Source organism: Alternaria dauci, chromosome 7 (assembly GCF_042100115.1).
Source record: "Alternaria dauci strain A2016 chromosome 7, whole genome shotgun sequence".
Taxonomy (NCBI): domain Eukaryota; kingdom Fungi; phylum Ascomycota; class Dothideomycetes; order Pleosporales; family Pleosporaceae; genus Alternaria; species Alternaria dauci.
In genome coordinates, this window is record NC_091278.1 from 1353571 (window position 1) to 1378843 (window position 25273).

The 25273-nt window shown below is 32.2% G+C and overlaps 1 protein-coding gene across 1 annotated transcript; it reads left to right on the top strand.

Moving 5' to 3' along the window:
- The first annotated feature begins 23339 nt into the window (after nucleotides 1-23339).
- ACET3X_007594 (uncharacterized protein) lies at nucleotides 23340-24805 on the top strand. The gene has a single exon (XM_069453757.1). The coding sequence runs from the start codon at nucleotides 23408-23410 to the stop codon at nucleotides 24719-24721; it is 1314 nt and encodes a 437-aa protein (XP_069304757.1). The 5' UTR covers nucleotides 23340-23407; the 3' UTR covers nucleotides 24722-24805.
- Nucleotides 24806-25273: the final 468 nt, after the last annotated feature.

Sequence of the window (25273 nt, forward strand, 5' to 3'; positions counted from 1 at the left end):
GAAGTGAACAGTTTATCACGATCGGTGATGAATTCTTCAGGTATCCCATGTTCTGACATAAGTGCCTTGCTGACCTCATACGCGCATTCTTCTGCCGTAATGGTTTCTTCCGTGGGCACAAACTTTGCTCCTTTCGTGTGACGACACACGATGACTAGGACTGTGTCGCATAATCTTCCGGATCCTGGTTCTAACGACTTCGGGAGCTTCACTATGAAGTCCATTGTTACGCTGCTCCATGGTCTCGTTGGTGGCGGTAAGGGTTGTAACAGGCCATAGGGCTTATGTCTCTTGGGTTTGTTCTGATGACAAGCCAAACAGTTGCCTAGGACGTCCTGCACCTTCGCTCGCAAGCGTGGTATCGCAAACACCTTTGATAGTCGCCTGACCATTTCTTCTAGCGATGCATGTCCATACTCTGGGGACTCATGCAGTTCCTTGATGAGACTCGATCTCATGTGTGGGGGTACATATGTTCGATCGCTTCGAATCATATCTCGGTACTCTCGCTCGTCTTGTAACAGTTCGTCGGAGCCGTTCTCGTCAGGCTCGAACTGCCAGCTGGCCGCTCTCTGCTGCCACTGCTGCTGAAGTGTTTCTACCCGCTCGGCCACCTTAGCTATCTTAGCTAGTTCCGGCTGGTTGTAACGTAGTGTGCCATCAGGCATCTTCTTGAACATGGCGTCATGTGGTTCCTTATGATTTTCCTCGCGTAAGTCGGATCTCCTGCTTAAAGCATCCGCAGCTCCGTTGAGCGTTCCAGCGCGGTGAGTTATCTTGAAGTCGAACTGAGCTAGCATCTCAGCCCATCGGACTTGTCGTCGGTTGAGTTTCTTCGTTGTCATGAAACCTGCCAAGTTCTGGTGATCGGTAAAAACCTCGATCTGGTGTGGTAGTCCTAGCAAATAGACTTCCCACTGTTCAAAGGCATCGACTACTCCTAGTAGCTCCTTATCGTGAACGTCGTAGTTTAGTTCTGCTCCAGAGAACTTTCTTGAGTGGTAGAACACTGGTCTCCACTTTTTGTCTGGGCACTGCTGCGACAATACAGCTCCGAGTGCATAATCTGACGCGTCGGTCTCGACTCGCGTCTCTCGCTTTGGGTCGTACATCTCTAGTACTGGTGCCTCGAGGAATATCTGCTTGATTCGATCAAAAGCCTCCTGATGTTCCTCGTTCCATTTGAAACCAACTTCCTTCTTCGTGATCTCGGAGAGAGGTGTTGTGATCTTTGAGTAATCCTTGATGAACTTCCGGTAGTAGTTGGCAAATCCTAGGAAGGATTGCACGTCCTTGACTGTTTTGGGCGTTGGCCATTCCTGTACAGCCGCTGTCTTCTTTGGGTTCATCTTCACCCCCTCTGTGGATATTATGAAGCCTAGGTATTCCGTTTCCTTCGTGTGAAATTCGCACTTCCCCGGCTGCAGGTACAGCTTGTATTCCTTAAGCTTCCTGAGCACTTTCTTGACATGTTCCACATGTTCTTCTAGCGTCCCGCTAGAGTATACCAGCACATCGTCGATGTACGCTGTGACGAAGATTCCAAGGTACTCGTGAAGAGCGTTGTTGATGACTGACTGAAACGTTGCCGGGGCATTCGTTAACCCAAAAGGCATTACTGTGTACTCGAACAGTCCATATTTCGTTTTGAACGCTGTCATCCATTCGTGTCCTTCCTTGATCCTGATTCGGTGAAATCCTTCCCGAACGTCGAACTTCGTAAACCACTTGGCTCCCTGGAGTCGATCCATGAGCTCGGTTATTAGTGGTAAGGGATATCGGTTCTTCCGAGTAACGCTGTTCAACCTTCGGAAGTCGACACATAGTCGCCACTTCCCGTTAGGCTTCTTTACGAACAAGATGGGTGAGGCCATTGGGCCTGATCCCGGTCGGATAAATCCCTTCTTCAGATTCTTCTGGATGTACTCCCTTAGCTCAGCATCGTGCTCGGGCGATATGGGATACATAGGTCCTGGGCTTAACTTTGCCCCTTCATCTAGGATGATCTCGTGATCCCAATCCTGATGGTCTGCCAAGTCCGTGGCTTCGTTTTCCTCGAAGAGTTCTCTAAACTCGTCGGTCTGATACTCTCTTGGTATCTCTAGTGGTAAGGGTCCTTCCTTCGTGGTCGCGACTCGTCTTATCCATATGACTCCTACTCTTTGAGGGTCCTTCTCATAGATTCTCATGATCTTATGAGGCGAGATCTTGCCGAACCTCCCGTCCTGGGTTGAGCTCTGGTCCTTCGGGCTCACTCTTTGGCGTACTCTAGCAACCTTGTGCACAGGTTCTCTTCTGAGTATCGTCTTCATTCGCCAGTCGATGGCGGGGTTATGGGCATCTAGCCAGTCATAACCAATCAACATGTCTAGTCCTCCTAGTTCCATTATGTCGATATTCATTTGGCACTCTATGCCAGCTATCCGTAGCTTTGTTGATTCGGTTTCCATCCGTATCATGCCGTTTCCATATTCCATGGGTTTCTCGTCGGCTAACAGTACCGATACTGGGTTCTTCTTAACCCGGTAGGGTAGTTCGTGTTTCTCCACCACTCTGGGTGAGATCATCGTTCGTGCGGCCCCGCTATCTACGAGCGCCTCGATGTTTCGTCCCTGTACAGATACGGTCGTGAGCAGCTGCTTCACCCGACCATCGGTATCCTGCACCTTCCTAAGGGTCGTTTTAGGACTGCCTTCACCAGCGTGACCCTGTCCCTGGCGGCATCCTAGTTTTTTGACTGCTTACCTTTCCTGTACTTAGGAAAGTAGCCTGTGTCATTCTTTGAGCTGTAGTGCGTCAAGCACCTGTCGTCGTAACAGAAGCTCCAATGAATGTTCTGGTGAGGTATCTCCTCCCTGGTGATCCTCTTCCTTGGTTGAGCCTTCTTGGCCTCGTGAATCTCACAATCTGCTACCTCGCAGATGTTTGATGATAGGGTGCGATGGTAATAGTCATCCACCTTGTGTGCTTCCTTGAGCTGCTTGCGATGGAAGTCACACCCGTTCCTGCATTGCGTCCATAGAAGTCTGTAGTGGATCTCCACTTTCTCTGGTTCGTGTAGATGGCAGATGTCTGCTAGACATTCGTCTGCCCAGAGGTTCAGGTGGCAGCACCGGTCCTGGTCTGTCCTGCAATCCTCCTTATCTTGCTTATGGAACTCGCAATTTATCTTACAGTCATACCAACACAAATCCTTGTGATCCTTGGTATCTTCTACTTCGTGGGCTTCTTGGTCCTCGACCTCAACCATTGGATCATCGAAGTAGGGTTGTTGGTGTATCGCCTGATACCCAATTTCTTCGGCATTCGGGCCGGTAATCATGATTCGTTCGCGAACCGTGCATTCGTCGGCGTAGTGTGTCTTGTTACCACATACCCAACACTGGTTGTTGGCTAATCGTTCCATCACGATGGTGCCTTTGACCTTCCAGTCAGTCTTCTTTGGCTGGCCCATGGTGAGAACTTCGTTGTCCGGTTTAACTCTTGGGACGATTTCGTAGCCTTCCTTATCCTCCAAGCGTGCCTCTTCGTATAGGTCTAAGTCGCTTAGGTTGTCATCCGGCTCTATCCCGGCCGGGTAAGGCGTGCCTTGTCTGATCATCCGGATCTTGACAGCTGCCTGTTTGACTTGTTCTTCTTCGCAATCCCTAGCGAAGTGTCCTGTCTTCCCGCATCGGAGACATGCTTTGTTGTCGTAACGCCGCTGGCGTTCTTCCTTGGAGAGACCGTCGTGTCTTTTACCTCCTCGGGTTTTCTTGTCTTTGGCCTTCTCTTGTACCTTGCCGGTCATGATGGCGTCGCCATCCCTGTCGAATCTACCACGCTGTTTCTTCATGTTGGGCAGGTTGGGTCGGAAGTATTTCTTCTGATCGTTTCGTTCCCACAACCTGTTGTCGATACGCGTGGCTAGCTCGATCAGAGCGTGTAGCGTCCCGGGCTTATCGTGGTGTACAAGGCCGTCCTTGACATTCTCTTTGAGGCCTGCTTCGAATACCGTTCGAAGTGCCGCATCATCCCAATCGATCCGTGCTTGTAGTTGCTTAAATTCCGCCGTGTATGCCGATACTGACGAGGTCTGCCTCAGGCGAGTGATCTTCTTCTCTGCCTGGTTCTGAGCGTCTACTTCTCCGAAGATGCGTCCCATCTCTTGCTTAAACTCTGTCCAACTTGCGAATAAGGTACGGGTTCCTTCTTTGGTGCCCATGTGTTCTGCATCCAGCAGATAATCGTCCACATAGGGTTGCATCCAATTGGAAGCCTTATCCTTCATGTATGTACTGGCCATGAGGATCTTTTCCTGGTCGTTGGGTACCTCGTTGTACTCGCAGTACAGGTCGATGTTGGTGAGAAATACTCGTAGCTTTTCTCGTTCTCCACCGTATTTCTCTGGTGACGCTATCTTGGGTTTCTTTGTAGCAACGGGTCGTTCGTTAGGGGTCATCATCAGTTGCCCTGCAAGCTGATTGATCATTGCCTGCATCTCAGCAATCTGCTGAGCCTGCGTGGTTGTGTGTTGCCTAAGATTCCTGAGCTCGGTGACGTTAGGGTTCTCTCCCTCGTCATCGGATGCTTCCAGCATCTCATCATTTTCTGGGGTAGGGCGTGCTGGCGTCGAGGGTCCCTGACCCTGAGCCCTGTTGTTCTGCGCGTTTCCCTGATGAGCCATTGTTGAATCTTAATCGGGCTGTCCTGTTGGTTAAACGTCCACTGATATCCAAGGTGGTCAAAGTGTTACACGGGGTTAGGCTATACTTCTCTAGGCTCGGTCCGTACTAAGGCGAGGTAGACTAAAGCGGTAGTCCGTGAGGTATCGTATGGAATGATCAGGTGGAAAAGAGTTATCGTTGTAACCAAAGGATAAACAATACCAATTCTATAAACGATAGAATAACTAGTTGACAATCTGTGTAAGAGATGAACTATTTGAGTTAACCACAACGAGTGTAATAATGAGATCCAACACATTCTTATACCCATTGCCATAGGTCCTGTCCTCCTTACCCTCCCTTCCAAGAGGGAGGCCTAGGAGGGCCGTGACCTCCCAATCCTCACTGGCCTCCCGGAGGCCAGGTCTTGGCGGGCTGCCATTCCTTTCACGTGATCTGGGCCCCGCCCTAGATCCACTTTCGTCCATCGTGTCCGCCCGATGGTCTTCCTTCATGCGACCTGCATGATAGGGACGCAATTCCTTGTTACCTGGTAACAGCTATCTTATATTAAGTTTTTAATCTCTTAATATATTAATTTTACGTATTAAATTCTAAAGAAGTACTAGGTCTCTAGGTATAATATCTTCTTAGTAAATTTCTTTTATATTATCTTAATATTCTTTCTTAGCTATATATATAGTTAGTATAGGCTATAGCTTCCTTAGTAAACTAATCTCTAAGATCTAACTATATTACTTAAATTATAAGTAACTATACCTAATCTTTAACTTACTAGAATAGTAAAGTCTACTATATTAGTAGTAATAGTTTAATTAGTAGGACTAGGTTCTAGCTAGTAACTAACTAATATAGAGAGTAGCTAGTCTATTCTTATATTAAAATTCTATCTATAAGAAGTACTATAGGAAGATTCTTAACTTATAGACCTAGGAGTTTTACTAGAGTATTTATAATAGGCTTATATCCTCCTTTAATCTTACCTATTACCTATAGGTTATATACTAATAACTATATATAGTTAATCTTATAGGTTTTTACTAAATAGTTAACTACTTTAGTAAAGTCTAGTCTACTATCTACTATAAGTTTTCTTATTATACTCTATTTATATATAATATCTTTATAAATAAACTTAGTAATAGTCTTAGACTAGTTATTTAATAGTATATAGGCCTCTAGTTATCTACTAAGATAGTCCCTTATAATTACTAAGTACTTCTTTTTAAAGTATTATAGTATATAGACTATATTAATAGTAACTATTTCTTAGATTATAAAGCTATACGTATTAGTAAGTATATCTACTATCCTTTTTAATAATCTTAGTTAATAATCTAAGTATATTACTAAATATCTATAAATATAGTTATATATCCTATTCTACTAGTAATATTATATAAGTATTAAGTATACTATATTTACTCTATAATATCTAATCTATTAATTAATATTCTATACTATAGTAGATTATAAGTTAAGAGTATCTATAACTCTCCTAATAGCTACGTTACGTAAGGTTTTCTTAAATAGTATTCTATCTTAGATAAAGAAGTTTAGGGCTCTCTTTTTCTATACCTAAAGCTCTTATAGGGTTATATCTCTTAGTATTTTTAAGTTTAATAGGAATTAGGCGTACTATTTAGACGTATTAGAAAACTCCTGCTAGAGTATTCTCCCCTCTAGTAATAGTAAAGAAGGTACGTTTATATTCCTAATTATATAATTAATATATTCTTTAAGATTATCTTTAGGTTCTTCTAGTAGCTCCTATCCCTTTAGTTTTAGGTACCTAAAGAGAGTATCTACTACTATATTTTTCTTACCTAAGATATACTTAATATTAAACTCCTTAAGTATAATAGTAGATATCTATCTATTTATTACTAATCCTAGGTTATCTATAGAGGATCTATTAAGTTAGGTAATAAGAGTAGCTACGTTAGTTTTAATAGTAAAGTATACTCTATATAGATATATTTAAAACTTCTTTAAGGGCTATAGTACTACCTTATATTCTAGCTTTATAGAATACTATATTTATTCTTATACTAACTATAAAGTACTTTTAAATTAGACTAGGTAACGTCTACTATCTTCTTTAATTTACTTAATATATACCCCTACTCTATCTTAGCTAGTATCTATTATAAAGAATATTTTATTAGTAAGGATATCTAAATAATCTAAATTAACTAGTGTTAGTGCTAAAAGAATAGACTATTTTAAGGTGTATATAGCCTTATCCTATTCCTTTAGCTATATAAACTCTATATCTTCTTAGAGGAGATAGAATAAGGGTTTTACTACTAGAGTAAAATAGTTAACCTAAATATAGTAGTATACGTAAATACTTATAAATAATTAAACCTTTATATAGTTCTTATAAGGTAGCTAGTTTAAAATCTTATTAACTTTTATAGTATTAGGGTGCTAGCTATCTAGACTTACTTTATATCCTACTACTTCTAATTATTCTATAAAGAAGTTATATTTCTTCTTATTTACTATACCTCCTACTTACTTAATATCTACTAGGACTTAATCTAGTTATTAGATATATTCTAGAATATACTATTATACTTTAGGGAAAGATTCTTCTTCTTTATAGTTTATTTTAAGTCCCCTAGAAGTAATATTATTTATAAATAGTATTATCTCTAGCTAATAGTCTTTTAGGATCTTTATTATTACTCTCTAAAAGGTAGTAACTAAATTTATAGTACCTATAACTATAGTATAAGATTAAATAAGGCTAATTAGAGTCTAGAAAGCTATTATATCTTAACTATCTAGGTAGAGGGTAATCTAGTTATAGCTAGAGAATAGGTCTATAAGAGATATAATCTCATAGCTAGTAAAGCGTTTAGAAAACTTATTAGTAGTAGGAGGAAGATTTACATCTCTTATAGTAATACTATTAAGTCTTTATTTATTACTAATCTAGCGTACCCCTTTATCTTTCTTAGGGACTAAGTACTATAGGTTATAATATTAGCTATTATATCTTTCCTATATACCCCTATTTAATTACGTATTAACTATTATAATTACTTTTAGTTTAAGGCTCTTTAGGACTATAAAGCTACGTATCTACTAAGCTTTATATAGTATAGTCCTTATTTTATAGGGTAGGTAGACGTCTAGGTAAATCTACTATACCTCTTTAAATTACTATAATAGCGCACCTTCTCAATTATAGAGTATTTTAATTATTATATTATACTCTTATAGTATAAGCTATTCTCTAATATATAACCTAGTAATCCTTTCTATTATTAGTTAAGTTCCTTTTAGAACTATAGCGTAGCGCTATTTAAATAAATAGTTATAGGGACCTAGATTAGAGTTTTAAATATTAATACGTAGGCGTTAACGTTTAATTACCCTCTTCTTCTAGTCCTTATATCTAAATTCTATTAGTACCTCTTATCTAGGAATATCTACTAGCTAGACCTTCTTATCTACTATTTTTTATAGTATATATAAGTTATTATTTCTTTAGCTATAAAGTAATTATTCTTAGTTTATACGTTCTTAGTTTAACTTACTTATAATTACGTACTAACTAAATTCTAGTAGACTATCTAAGTCTTCTACTTTACCTAGAGCTATTATAAAGACTAGATTTATCTATTATATCTAACTTTAGATATCTTATTTACTAAAAATTATTCTATACTCTCTTAGTCTAGTAGTAGGATTAGACTATACTACTTTATAAAGATACTTTACCCTTACTACTTTAGGAGAATATTAATTACTATTTATAAGTATATTAATTATACTTAATCCTAGGGACTTATTATTAGGTAAGTATACTTCCCCTATACTTATACCTACTACTTATTCTCTAAATCTTTATTATCTTTATAGGGCGTCGTCTATAATAGGTAATATAGTACTAGGTTAGATACTATAAAGACTATATTCCTAGTACTATCTTTAGAGAGTATCTTATATATAACTCTCCTAAAAGTATTATATTAAATAGTTATCTTTATATATATATACTAAGGACCTCCTAGTATTACTAATTAAGTAACGTTAGTAACTATTTAGAAGTTAGTAAGTATTATTACTAAACCTATTTATATAAGTATATTAAAAGCTATTCTAATAAAAGGATTATATATACTATTTACTAAGGTAACTCCTTAAGGCGCGTTACTAAGTTTATAATATATAAGTTTATATAGTATTTTTATAGCTCTAGCTATACTAAGTTATAAGATATTTATCTAGGTACTAGTATTAATTAAGTACTTTATAGAGTTACTATTAATTATTACTTAGTATTTAGGTAAGTTTATTTATACGTAGGCTTATCTATTTTATTAGTATATACTATATACTACTTTAGTAGGGAGTATATTTAGTTCCTTAATCTAAGTATTACTTCTTCTAGTAGCTCTCTATCTAGTTTATATACCTAAATTATATAGATAAAGTATACTATACTTTTTACTATTATATATTATTATACTATAATAATTATATTCCTATATAGAAATATAGGTAGCTAGGTTAGGGTTAGTAATAGCTAGCTAATTAGATTATATAGTAGAATCTAGGTTATATCTAGAGAACTTAGATTCTATACCTAACCTAACTTCTAATATATTAATACTTCTACTACCCTTAACTAACTCTATATCCTTATTTAAAAGATTACGTAATTACTTTTTTAGTCCTTCTTAACTTATTAGGTCTATAATAGTAATACCTCTTACTTCCTAGTTAAGTAAGGCTATTAGGATATAGTTAGGGTCTATATAAAGTAATTCCTATAATCCTTCCTTAGGTAAAGTACCTATAAATTTTATAGCTTTCTTCTTATATTCTTATTATAGTTATTTTAGATCTATAGATATATTATTATTAATAGTTATTAACTAAGGTAGCTTAATAATAGAAAATAGGTCTTCTTCTTACTATATTTCTTAGTATTTATATATAGTATCTATTAGCTAGGAATTTATAATAGGATTATTAGAGACTATAGGGGTACCTTTATATAGCTCTCTAGTAATCTTACACTCCCTATTATTCTTAGTAAGTCTTCTTTATTTCTAGATATCTCTATTCCTTATACTATCTATATCTTATAATCTTATACTATTCCTAGGTTTAGGGTATATTATAATATTAGCTTTAGTAAGAGTTCTAAGAGTAGATTCTTCTCCTCCTAAGATAATATTTACTATATTAACCCTATCTAGTTAATAGTCTATATTAAGTAGGTAGGGGTTAAATAGTTAGTCTTAGAACTACTAGAATTAAAGTAATATATTATATTTCTCTTTATATTAGTCTAAAGAGGAGGTAACGTTAGCTAAAGTTATAGGGTTTCTTAGTTTAGTATACCTTATAGCTAGACGTAAGTCTCCTCTTAGAAACTTCTTAGGAATAACACTTAAAGCTAGCTAGTTAAGGATATTATTAGTAATGTTAAAGTATTCTCTAATCTTAGCTTTTAGCTATTAGAGAATAAAATTAGGAAGGACTAATCCTAAGATCTCTCTAAGTCTTATATATAGAGGGCTAAAGTAGTAAGTCCTATACTTAGTATTTAGGTCCTAGTTAAAGCTAATCTACCCTATCTTCTTTAGGTAATTATATAAGTTATAGTTCTTAACCTAATATCCTATCTTATTATATATATTATATATATTATAATATTCTCTACTACTATAGTTAGCTATATCTTAGTTTAGAGCTATATTTCTAAGTGCTATAGTAATAAAAGTACTATTATTCCTTTTATTTAGAAGTCTAGCTATTATAGCTTTAGTAATAAAGTATATATAATTACTTAGCTTCTTTAGTAACCTAGACGTATCTAGATAGGCTATTAGTATATCTACTATAGCTAGTTTAATCTTTATATCTCCTAGGGACTTAATTAAATCCTCTACCTCCTTATCTATATTATTTAGGGTAGAAGGAATAGCTACTACCTTCTTTACTTTAGATAAAGCTTCCCTTATACTTTCTAAGGTAAAGGTTACTTTCTTATTAAATAGTATAATATATTATATTTCTATATTAATCTTACCTCTCTCTTAGTAATATATCTTCTTAAGACTATTAATCTTTATATAATAGGATTTTAAGAATATATATATCTAGTCCTTATTATATATAAACTAGTTATCGCCTATTAGAGTATTAGTTATATAGTATATAATTACTTCTTTATCTAATTATAGTAATCCTTTAAAGAAAAGAATATTAACTTCTACTTCTAGTAGCTATCTATTATTAATATAAGTATCTACTACTAAGGAAAAGTAAGTCTAGTACTCTACTAGGCCTAGTTAATCCTAGAGGTAAGAGTATAAGTATACTTATAAATAAGATTACTTACCTATCTTTACTATAGTATCTTTATCTTACTACTACTCCTTTATACTTACTTAGAGCTATAACTAGTTTTTAGAAGAGTAACTAAGTAGCTATTTTAATATATAAGAGATAGTTTAATCTATATTAAATAAGTAGTCTAGAAGTATAGAAACCTTTATCTTATTAGGGATATTTCTATTATTAGCTTATTAGTTAAAATCTTTAAGGAACTTAGTAATATCCTTTCCTATAAAGACTAAACTAGTATACCTAGGTCTAACTATAGATAAAACTAAGTTACTTAGAGTAGATATAATATCTCTACTAGTACTAGTTATTATTAATAAAGCTTCTAGAGTAGCTTCTAAAGGGTTCTTAGATATTAATAAAGAGAGTAGTTACTATTCTAAGTTACTTTAGTATTAAATAATCTTCTAGCTCTTCTTTATATTATATAATATAGAAGAACTTATAGATTAGTTCTTCTTAAACTAAGTTAAATTAATATAACTAAATAATTAATATATATAAATAATAGACGTATACTTTAATAATTTAAGTAGTATATCTAGTATACACCTCTTATAGAAACTACTAACTATCTCCTTTAATTACTTCTCTAGTATATCTATTTATACTAGTAGTATTACCCTTTAGGTATATTAGATTAGTATTTTCTATCTAATATTATTTTTAAGAGGGGTTACTATCTAGTTTATTAAATTAGTATTTTCTATCTATAGTATTAGTATAAGTAATTCTTTTCTTAGGTATAGTATATATTTTAAGAGTAAGTAATATTAGTCTAAGGAGTTACTTAATAGTATAGTATAATATAGCTTCTAATAGTCTCTTCTAAAGAATCTAATTATAATAAGGTCTTAGCTACCCCCTTATAGGATAACTAGTAGTATTAGCTACGTATTAGAATTACTTCTTTACTAAGTTAAATAGTATCCCTATAGGCTTTACTATTTATATAGGTATTAGAGTATATAAAGATACTAATATCTTAGTATTAAAGTTTTATCCTCTACGTAGCTTATAGTATATTAGTAAGTAGGTAGTAAGTAAGAGTAATTAATTATTATAAAAAGAGTAGTAAGTATATTCTATACTATTAAAAGAAAGACTTATAAAAGAAGATATAAAGGATCTATATTAGTTAAGTCTAAAGCCTCTATAGGTTAATAGAAAGGTAGATTTATAGGTGCGTCCCTAGATATTAATAATCCCTAAAAAGAATAGAGAGGGAAGAGTACTTATAGTAAAGCCCTCTTACTTACTCTATACACTAGTATAATCTATATAAGAGTATAATTCTAGTCTTATAAGTAGCTATAGGGCCTCTATATAAAATAAAGTTAATAAGGATAAGGATCTTCTACCTAAGGTTATAGTAATTCCTAATATTATAGCTAATATTAGTAAGTTTAAAGCGCTATAAGAGTAAATATAGTCTAATACTTAAGATATATTTTTATCTATAGGATTTATCTAATATATACTAATATTAGAGTTTAATACTAAGGAAAAGTATCTATCTCTTACTTTCCTATCCTTATACCTAACTAGGTAAGTAGACTTTATATAGCCTTAACTATAAGAGATTAGCTATACCTTATATATTAAGCTTATAATCTACTATTAAGATAGAAGGTTTACTTACTACTTATATTTCTAGTATACTATATTTAATACTTTAATATACTACTAGTTAAGGGATAAGATAAGTTTTTTTATAAAGTATTAAGCTAGTAGTAACTAAATATTATTAGAGGATATCTAGGTAGCCTTTAATAGTAATAATAGAGGCTAGTACCTTATAGACTTTATTTTCTACTAGTTAATAATAGTTTATAGGACTAGAGCCTTCTAGAATACTAAAGGAAATAAATTAGAAGTAATAGTAAGTAACTAATACTAACTAATACTAACCTAATACTATTACTAATATATACTAATAGTATATAGGTTTACTAGTTAAAGGCTCTATATCTTTTTATTATACTCTCTACTATAGACTACTACTAGAATAACCTATTACGCTTTATACCCTAATATAAGGAGTAAAAGATAGTAATATCTATAAGGTAAGCCTATCTAGTATAGGACTATATATAAGATAATCCTTATATTATTACTTATTACTTCTATTAGTAGTTTAAGTTATTTAAGAAGTATATTATTATTCCTAAGTTTAAGGTTACTAACTCTTAGGATTACTATAAGTAGTAGGCCTATAGTAGTACTTATAGTTATAGCCTCTACTATTATAATAGTATTCTTAACTTAGATAAAGAACTTAGTCCTAATAGTTCTATATTTAGTATTACCTATACTATAAGGTTCTAGGGGTACTATATTTTAGCTATATACCTAAACCCTAATCTATAGTCCTTACTTAATAAAGGGTTAGTCCTTACGCTACTATTTAAGGAAATAAAGTAGATATTTAAAGAGTTATTATCTATTCTTACCTACTACTATAAGTACTTTTACCTTATATTATACTATTTCTATAAAGATAAAACTCCTAGTATAGAGGTTTACTACTTTAATATACTTTAGTTTATCTACTTAGAGCTTACCTTTAAATAACTACTAACTAGATTATTTTTATACTTTTATACTATACGTAATTATCCTTACCTTAATACCTATATATAACTATTACCCTTAGCTTAGTAGGCTAATACTAATATCTAAGTTTATATAAGTATAGCTAGGGTTATATAGTATATAGGTATTTATACTATAAAAGGTAAGGTCTAGTCTTAATCTTTTAAAGATATTACCCTCTAAGTCTTACCTTATATTAAGCTAAATTATTCTTTACTTTATTTTATATTATATATTATAAATAAGTTAATTAGTAAGTAGGATTATAGTACTTAGGAAGTTATATATATACTATTTAGTTTACTATTAGTATATTACTCTTATACTATTATTAATATTAACTACTACCTAGAAGACGCTTAGTTAACTTCGTATACTATCTATAGGGGTAATATAGAGAATCTAGACTTAAACTTAGAGAATATACTAACTATTATATAAGGTATATCTCTTTATATAAAGTATAAAGGTTAGTTAAGCTATATAGAGGATATATATTATCTAGATTTCTTACTATACTTTATATATATTAGTAAAGATTATAAGCGCTAACTAAGAGTTAAGCCTTATATACTAAACTATATACTATAGTATAGCGCTATTATAGAGCTAGAAGAGTTTACTTAAGTAAAGTTAATATTATATTATCTATTTTAACGTATCTAAGATATCTAGATCCTATATAGCTACCTACTAGGCTTACTAGGAAGAATATAAATATAAGGAAAAGGACTTATATACTAATCCTAATCTTAGGGTTAAGGAAGAGGACCTTAATTTAGAGCCTATATAACCCCTAAATAAGTCCACTTTTAATAAGCTAGTAGGTAGGAGACTAGGCTTAGTAGAGGAATTAGTAGATAAGGATAGGATTAGTAAGTAACCTAGTAATAGGGTAAAAGACTAAGGTTCTACTAAATATATAGACTCTTTTAGGCTTAATATATAGACCTATTAACTAAATATAAAGAAGGACTACCCTATAGTAGGGCCTAATACTAAGCCTAATACTAAGCCTAATACTAAGCCTAATACTAAACCTAATACCTTAGCTAGTACCCTATAGGAGAAGTAGTATATACTATATAATTTAGTTATTAATTACTTCTAAGCTACTCTTAATAGCTACCTACTAGCGTAGTTATTAATCTAGTTAGATAAGTAAGGGGGTACTAAGAAAATATACTTAATTAAGTATATCTCTTATACTTTAGAGTACCTAGTATTATTAGTTAGGCTAGAGTCTCTTATTATATACTATACTCCTCTTAGTATTACTACCTTCCTTATCTCTAGGTATACTATTAATATACTCTTTTAAATACTTATAATATTTATATATAAGTAGTTAGATCTACTTAATACTACTAGGTAATAGTATATCTAAGTAGTATTTAAATATATTTACTACCTTATTATTAATAAGAAGTTAATAGTTAGTCTACCTATACTTAGCTTTATCTATAGCTATTATAGTTAGATTTAGCTAAGCTAAGTATATATCCCCTTTACTAGTCTTAATATTATTTTTTTAAGTAATTACTACTAGCTCCTACTTATTAGACGTTAGGCGCTATATAACTACTCCTTAAGGAAGGATCCTATTAAAGTTTATAGCTAATACCTATATTATATATTTAAGAAGACTATTATCTTAGATACTATTATATATTAATAAGGTATAGCGTAAGCTTAGTTTTATAATACTTTATAGTAACTTTAACTTAGCTATTCTACTTAGAATAATTAAGTATTATTTATAATATAATATAGGGTTAATCTCTTATATCTTAACTATACTTTATTCTAGGATACTATTTACTTATATAGCTACTATATTAATATATCCTATATTAACTACGAAAGTATACGTAATTATAGTAGTCTAGTATTAGTTATTTTAGCCTAATATAACTAAGCTATATAGGCCTCTACGTTTATAGATAAAGCTAGTAATCTACTAAACTAACTCCCTTTATATATTAGTAGAAGAGTTATATTAATAACTAATATCTAAACTAAATAAGGACTAGTTAATAGTACTACTAGTATTATTAATAATATTCTATAAGATACTAGTGTAGCTAATCTATAAGAGAAGATACCTAAGGCTATTCTTATTACTCTACTAGAATATACTAGTCTAAGCCTTTATATACTCGCTAATAGTTAGGCTATTATACCTATCTTTCTTATTTTACGTAAGTTTTATTAGAATAAGATATTTTATTCTTAGCTATAATTTCTATTATTACTTACTTAGGCTATTACTATTTATAAGTCTTAAGGTATAAGTCTTAGCTAGGTAGTAGTATAGTATAAAAGAGACTTTATCTTAGGTTTATTATATATTACTATTTCTTAGGTTAAAAGTTTAGAGGGTCTAGTATTTAAGGAGCCTATATTATTTAATTATTTATATAGAAAGGAGGGTAAGGTAGTATAGTAGTAGAAGAAGGATAAGGAGTAGTAGGCTAAAGAAATTATTTCTTTATAAGAGATAAGCTTTTTTTAAGCTTATCCTCTATAGTAGGCTTAATACTAGCTATATTAATCCTTTATTATATCCCCTACGTTTACTAACTTATTATAGTAGTTCTAAATACCTTATATTTAGTTTTCTCCCTCTCTATTAGAGTTATCCTTAGAGTTATCCTTAGATTCCTCTTAGAATTTATAGTCCCTAAAGTTAAGCTCTTCTTTAACTACATTAATATCTAATTCCTCTAGAATCCTAGTTAGTTTAAACTAATACCTAGCTAATACTCTACTTACCTAGCTTATCTATAATTTATTACTCTAGTATAGTTACGTTATTTATATTAATTACTTCTTCTTCCTCTTTTAAGTTCTAGTTAGTGTTAAGGCTAGACTCTACTCTAGCCTATAAATTATCTATCTTTTATTAGTAATTATTAGCCTATACCTTCTATATAAACTTACTAAGATTAGGCTTAGGCTTATCCTCTTTTAGTATATTATTATCCTTATTATCTATTACTTATATATTAGTTTATAGGCTAATACTTAGCTAATACTACTATACCTAAGCTATATCCTAGCTTAAATTCTAGTCCTAGTTACTTTAACTTAAGCTAGTTATTTATATTCTTAGGTAGCCCCCCTTTAGGCTCTCCTAATTCTAGTAGTATATATTTAGCTTCCTTACTATTAATACACCTATATAGAAACTTCTTACTAGAGAATACTTATTTATTAAATAGTAGAGGTAAGTAGTATAGGCTATACTAAGTAGTAAGGTAAAGGTAGCTATTTTCCTAGAAGTATCCTTATATCTATATAGTAATAACTATAGCTATAATAATCCTCTCTTAATATTAGAAAAGTAGTATAAATAGAGGGATTAGTAGGCTAGTATTATTATTAATTTTAATTAAGGGCTTATAGCGTTTAATATAGTTCTAGTAGGCTTCCTTAATAAGGTTAACTTAATATTATTAGCTTTAGCTAATACTAGACTAATACTAGTATATCTAATATACTCTATTATAGTAGGTAGGTAGCTTAGTATATAAAGAGCTTTCTAATAAATATAGGTAGGCTTAGGGAGTATAAGTTAGTATAACCTATATTATAGTAGGTAGTTATAAATATACTTTAAACTTAGCGCCTATTATCTACTTAGTATATACTCTAAAGTCTATATTATATAGTATATTAATCTTAGTAGTAGCGTTCTTAGCTATTTCTATCTAGAAATCTTTAATATATAACTAGTGCTTAAGGTTATAGTCCTTATTATACTAGCTATTAATATAGTTAAGGTATACTCTAGCCTTATACTTAGGTATAACTATCGCGTAGTATTAGTATAGGCTAATACCTACCTAATACTATACTTACACTTAGTATTATCTATATCTCCTTTTATATCTAGTTCTTACTCTACTCCTATAAAAGTACTATTAGCTTCTATATAAACTACCCCTAATACTATATATATAATCTAATTAGGAGGTATTAAACTATCCTTTAGTTAGTAGATAGTTTCTTATTTTATAAAGTACTTATTCTTCTCTTTTTATATTATAGTATTTCTAGTTTACGCCCTACCCTCTTAGCTTAGGTACTTATTCTAACTAAACCTATAACCTCTTAGTAGGGCCTAATACCTACCTAATACTAATATACCTAATCTCTATAGTAATATTATTACTCTAGTAGTAGAAGTTATCTTTAAGACGCTTTCTTTTAGTCTTATCTTTTTCTATATTTAGGGCGTTTTAGATAGCAGGCTTAAACTTTTTTAACTAGAATATTAATAAGGCCTAATTAATATAAGCTTATATTAGTTAAGGTAGTATTATATACTTACTTTATTAGTAGTATTATTTAATAGGATCTCTATAAGCTTAATACTTATAGCCTTCTTATATTACTCTCTATTCTTAATAGTATATAGGTTTATAGAGTATATAGCCTTAGATAGATCTACTATAATAGGTAGTTATAGTAGTATTAGTTTAGTATACTTAGTATTAGGCTCTATAGGTCTATAGGGTATAAGTAGGGTATAAGAGGTAAGGAAGGAGTAGAGGAGATATTATTAGTATAAGTGATATTAGCGTAGACTTACTATATTTAGGGCCTACTTTTAATCTAGGATAGGTATTCCTAATTAGCTATAATCTTACTATTACTTATACTAGTAGGAGTAGTAGTAAAGGTAAAGGTAAAGGTAAAAGTAAAGTTTAAATATATATTTTTTCTTCTATACTTTAATCCTCTTCCTCTTCTATCCTCTTCCTCTTATATCTATCTATTATTACCTAACACTATACTAATACTTTTATTAGTATATTATCTTACTTTCTACTTACTTATATACTATATAGTACTTATAATATCTATTAGCTCTAATATATTAAGTTTACCTTTACTTTTACCTTTACTTTCTACTCTTACTTATTATTATAGTTACCTAAAAGTATTTACTATTTATATAGTATTATTTACTCTTATAGTTAACCTTTCTCTTACTTCCTACTTACCTCTTATACTTATAACCTAATAACCCTAATTACTACTACTATAATAATAATAATACTACTACTACTTCTCTTAATATAGTTAACTATATATATTAGCTAGTATTAGCTAGTAGTAGTCTATATCTTATACTTACATAGAGTTTAGTACTACTAGTCCTTTACTTAGTATAACTAACCTTAGAGGTATTTAAGGTTATCTTACTATTACTTATAAAGCTCTTAGCCCTATTATCTTAATAATAAGTATATATATTCCTAACTACTACCTCTTACTTATTAATTTAAGTACCTTACTTAATTTACTTACTCTAAGTTCCTTAATAGTATAGCTACTTAGTATTACTTTAGATACTTTACTTACTACTACTCTTATTAGTAGTACTAGTAGTAGTAGTTAAGATCTAATTTATATAGTTATTAATAGCTATATTTATAAGAGTACTAGTAAGACTTTATATATATAGCCTAAAGTTAAGATCTAATATAACTATAAGGTAGAATAATTTCTAGTCTTTTATAGTAATATAATAAGACCTAAGAAAATTACTTAATAAGGTTAGTCTAATACTACTTAATACTAACTAATACTTTACTTTACTAATAGTATTATATAGCCTATATAGTAGAGGAGATATAATATTACTAGTAATATTAGGGTTAGGTACTACTAAAGCTTATTATCTTATACTATAATTTTTTATTTTCTATAAGTAGGGGGGTATTATTAAAATAAAACTTTAAAAAAGTAAAAAGTAGCTATCCCTTTACTTATTAGTTATAAAAGTTAATAAAAAAGGTAAAGTAATAATATAATTTAAATACTAGACTAATTAGCGTTTTATAGTCGTAAAGCTCTAACATCTATATATAAAAAGTAAAGTTAAAAAAAATTACTAAAGGTAACTAAAAAAGATACTTATTAGAAACCTTAGTAGAGGTCTAATAGAGATTACTAGTATTAGTTAGTAATATAATTATAATATATTAGAAGAGGAAGAGGATATAGTATCTTTACTATAATTAAGCTTACTTAGAATTTTATATATTTCTATAAAAGCCTAGCTACTACTAACCTCTATACTAATACTAACTTATAAGCTTTAATACCTTTAATACTTTTAAGACTTACCTTATATATAAACTATTATATATATAATATATTTCCTCTTTATCCTTATTTAGTAGGTATTCTAGCCTAGCCTAAAAACCTTAGCTAGATATATACTAATTAATATATCTATAGGAATATAATATACCTACTTTATATATACTTAGGAGCTACCTAGAGTAGTCCTTAAAAAGTTAGATAAGTAATTACCTAAGTTTTACTTTTTATTCTAGAATAGAAAGGCCTCTTAGGTTAATATCTTTAGTATTATTAAAATTATTATAGAGGTAGCTATTAGGTAGATAAGGATATAGATAAAGAAGAAAGTAGAGGAGCTAGTATATATAGCCTTTATAGATAGCTACTATAGCTATAGGCTCCTTATATTTAGCTACCTTATTATTCTTAAATAAAGTACTTTTAGCTAGGAAACTAAGAACTAGCTACGCTAGTAGATAAAGAATATTAAAAGAGCGTTAGAGGAGTAATATCCTAGGCTTAAGGAGAGGGAGTTTAAAGAGATACTATAAGGATAAGAGAATAAGGTATAGATAGTACTAGTACTAATATTCCTCTAACTAAAGCTAATTATTAGATAATAGTAGCTATACTATAGGTAGCTAGTTAGTTATTCTTAAGAAGGGGTAGTAGAGGTAGTAGTAGTAGTTATAAAAGGTAGAAATAGTAGAAGATAGTAGAAGATAGTATATATATTTAAAAGTTATATCTTATCTCTAGTAGGTATATAACTACTACTACTATTATATATCTTTAGTGTCTAATATTTATAATATACTATATATATACTAGTAGTAATAAATATAAGCTTATATAAGCTTATAGTTACTTAGTTAGTACTTTATCTTAAGAATAGTCTCTAAATATACTATAATAATAAAAAAAGTCTATAAAGGCTAAAGCTAAATCCTATACTATATTAAAGAGTTTATAGCTATAGAGGTTAAGGCTATATTCTTTAGCTACCTAAATCTACTTAGTAAGATAAATATATCTACCTTTACTACTATTTATAAAGCTATTAAGGAAATATACCTTTAGCTTTAAGTTAGTATATATATAGTTATAGTATTAGCTTAGTATTAAATTAACTTTCTTAGCTATAAAGGTTATAGTTAATTATTAAAGTACTATTATTACTACTCTTAAGGATATAGCTAATACCTTTAAAGTAGCTAAGTTACTAAGCGCCTACCTAAAGCTCTTAGAAAACTATATCCTCTAATATACTTAGGTTATTATCGGGAGTTATAGGTCTTTAGGTTTATAATATATAGTTCTTATAAGTATCTATACTATCTACTTTTAGTCTTCTAGTCTAGCTCTTAGTTAGTAATAAGAATAAAAAAGATATTTTATAGCTTTAAATAATCTAGCTTACTTTATATTACTATTTTATTTTTTATAAAATAGAAAGTTTATACTATAAGAGAATAGTAAAGGATAGCTCTATATTATAATAGTATATTAAGGAAAGTAATAATAATAATTCTTACTAGTCTTCTTATATATTAAGTATAAGTTAAGAGTAAGTTTATTATCTATAGTAATAATAAGAGAAGTAATTATATTAAGACTTTAGTACCTTTCTATCTAAGCTATATCCTATATATTATAATTAAATTTATAAAAAAGTAAAGCTTTTATACTAAGTAAAGATAATAAGCTTAAGCTAAAGTCTATTATATACTATATAGTAAAGGACTTTAGTAGTATATATAATATATTTTAGCCTAAAATAGTATTCTTTATAAAAAACTTAGAAATTTAGAGATACTATAAATATTAAAAAAATAATAATAGAAAGAGTTATATACTTTATTTTAAAGACCTTTAGAAGTATAATTTAAAAGTAATTTTCTAGTTCTCTAAGTAAGTTTAATAACCTTATAATAATAAAGTATTATAATAATAATAAGCTATATAATAATAACTTTAAAAAGCTAAAATAACTAAAATAATAAAGTAAGCTTATCTTTATAAGCTTTAGCTACTTTAGAAGAAGTAAATTAAGTAAAAAAAAAATTAAGAAGTATAAAAGAATAAGATACCTATAAAACTAGCTAAAAAATAATACTAGAAAAGGTTTTATAATACTAAAATAGCTATAAAATTACTTAAAAAAGTAAATATTAAACTTTAAAGACTTCTAAGCTACCTAGAAAGTATTAAAAGTATATTATTAATATTCTATCTTATATTAAAGCTATATAAACTATATAAGCTATATAAGCTATATAAGCTATATAAACTACCTTAATATATATATCTAAAACGTAGGTAATTATAAGGGGCTATACTTAAAGACCTATTATATAAGTATACTAAAGTTATATTTAATAAAGAGCTATTTACTTCCTTAGTATAGTATTTATATATTAGTTAATTATTATAAATAATAAAGAGTAAATCCTCCTTATATAAAGAAAGTAGGGTTAGACTCTTAAGGAGAGTCTTAATAAAGGAAATAAGGACTAAGTATAAGGTGCGCTAAGTTACGTAATATACTATTATACTAAGACGCTACTATTAGTAATAGTAGGGCGCATTCATAATAGTAACTATTAGTAGTAGAGATAACTATTAGTAATAGCGGGTTAAAGGACTAATAGTAGGACTTATAGTAATAAGTATAAGAATATATTAGATCTTATTATTACACTTATTATAGTTAACTTAAATAGTTTATCTCTTACATAGATTATTAACTAGTTATTCTATTATTTATAGAATAGTTATTATTATTCTTTAGTTATAATAATAACTCTTTTCTACTTAATTATTCTATATACTACCTTATAAACTATTACTAATATCTATCTTACCTTAGTATAAACTAAGCTTAAAGAAGTAAAGTAAGCCCCTATATAATATTAATAAGAGGTTATATAAGTTAGCCTAAGCGTGTTATTTAAGTACTAATTAGGACTATACTAAATTTAGGTATACTTCTTAGTATTAGGTATACTTATTAATACTTAGGAGCTATAGGTAGCTAAAGGGCCTTTAGCTACGCACTAAGATAACGTTAAGAATCTATTAACTAGGCTCTAGCCTATTATAGTAATATAGCTCCTAAAAAATATTCTAAATAAGCTAAATTATTTATAGGTGTATAATTAGTATAATACTAAGTTATTATAATTTTACTATAATTTACTATAGCTGTATAACCTTATTTTTTCAGGATCCTGATATTGTGCGGTGGCTTATTGCGTGACCCGGCTTATTGCGTGCACGGACACGGTGGTTCTAGCCGAGACGTCATAGATGCATCATCAATCGCAGCGCTTTCTGGAGAGCGCGTTTCGACACCGAGAAGGTTGGAGCTTGGAAGGAAGGGATGTTGACATGGTGGAAGCGTCGACGGTCATTGCGATGGTTGCGTGCAATGATCTGTGAGGCTCCTGCATCATCGGATCGCAGGACCTCTTTCGATCGACCTGCACTGAGGCGGACAAGCGCTAAACTGTATGCAGCCATTAGCGTGCTCCTACAGCCTTGGCAAGGCATGACGCCTTGACTTTGTCGCTTGTCTTCGACTTGGCCCGCGACAAATACAGCGCCAAATTGACGTCAAGCAATATGGTATTTGCTTCGTTGGCAGTGACGACTCCCACGCGTAAATCACCATGGCCCTGTGGCATCCTTCATTCTCTCATCCCGAGTCAACGCATTCATTGGTATCCAGCTCCTCCTCCACTGGAAACATGACTCCCCGCGCCAGACCCATCAAACGCCGCCCACGGCCCGCGCAAAGAGAAGACTATAATCCTACATATCTGCCATGGAAGAAGCGGCTAGACCATTTCACCTGGTCCTGGTTCGAATGCACCATGTCAACCGGCGCCATCGCGACGCTTCTTGGCCAGCAACCATACAGCTTCCACGGACTGAAGATCATTGGCGAGCTTTTCTTCATTCTGGACATTGTCCTATTCCTTACATTTAGCGCCTGTATCACATATCGCTTCATACACAACCGTGGCTCTCTCAAGCTCAGTCTGCATCATCCTCACGAAAGCTTCTTCTTCGGAGCTTTCTTTGTCTCCATCGCACTCATCATCTACTGCATCGAGCTGTATGGCGTACCATCCTGTGGACCATGGCTCATCAAGACATTGGAAATACTGTTCTGGCTGTACGCAGCAATTGTCATCCTGGTCGCTGTCTTTCAGTACCATGTCATATTCGACCGACGCGAGCTCCCTGTTACCGACGCGATGCCTGCCTGGATCCTACCAGTGTACCCTTTCCTTGTCTTGGGAGTCTTAGGCAGCACACTGCTGAAGAGCCAGCCACCTGATCCGGGTTTCAACATCTTTATTGGCAGCGTTACCTTCCAGGGCCTAGGCTGGACTATCGCATTCCTGATGCTTTCGCTCTACTTTACGCGTTTGGTCAACAGCAATTTACCCGAGATCCCCAAACGTCCTGGCATGTACGTGGCTGTTGGTCCAGCCGCATATACCGCCAATGCTTGCATCGCGCTTGGTTTGCAGGCACCGAAACATGTCCCTGAAAATCTACTGGGAATTACTTCCTTCCCTGTCGGCGATGCTTTCAAAGCCTTCGGATTCATCATGGGCGTCTTCCTGTGGCTGATCTCCTTCTGGTTCAGCGCCATCGCTACCATAAGCATTGTTATCAGCGCCAAGGAGTCGCACTTCACGTTGAACCATTGGGGCTTCATTTTTCCCAATGCTGGGATGACAATCGCGCTGATCTATATCGCCAACGCGCTCAATAGCCCAGGGATCAAGGGGGTGTGCAGTGCAGCAACCATCGCCCTGGTTATGCTGTGGATCTGGGTGGCGGTGTTGAATGTCAAAGGTGTACTTCAGAAGAAGGTTTTGTGGCCAGGCATGGACGAAGATATGGAGGATATTGAAGGCCACGGTCACAAGCCGGACTCAGACCAGGAAGACGGTGATGGTGAAGTATAGGAAGCTGGACCTGTTGAAGAACGAAAAAATCTATTGAAGGAAGTGTATAGTAATGTTATTCATGAGATCGTAGGCTCAGTCCATTGATGCCAAAACTTCACCCTTTGCAAACGTAATCCTGATAAGCGCAGGTTCCATATCCTCACACGTTTCATGCAATGTTTCTCAGCAACCACACTATCAACTAAGCTTCCTATTCGCATATCAAGACTGCTCCATCATGTCATCTTATAACGTTTACCCTGACACAATCATCGACTATGTGGTATGCAACACCTGCGGTATCGAGGCCTTTGCATGGCTAGCCCATGTGTTTGACTGTCCTGTATGTGGTAGCGATGACTACACATGTTGCCACTACACAGATGACGAGCCCGATCCGAGTTGCATAAAGGTAGACACCCAGAACGAGGAAGCTGTAGTGCCTCTATGTAGGAAGAAGAGGAAACGTTCGAGGAGCGACGACGGAGGGCGAGAGAGACAATAGATGATTTTCACACGCACAAAGTGGTGGATATGAAGACCAGATGCTGTATTGACATATATATTGTA

What these genes read in the sequence shown, in the direction of transcription:
- ACET3X_007594 (XM_069453757.1), top strand. Translation starts at nt 23,408, where the DNA reads ATGGCCCTGTGGCATCCTTCATTCTCTCATCCCGAGTCAACGCATTCA.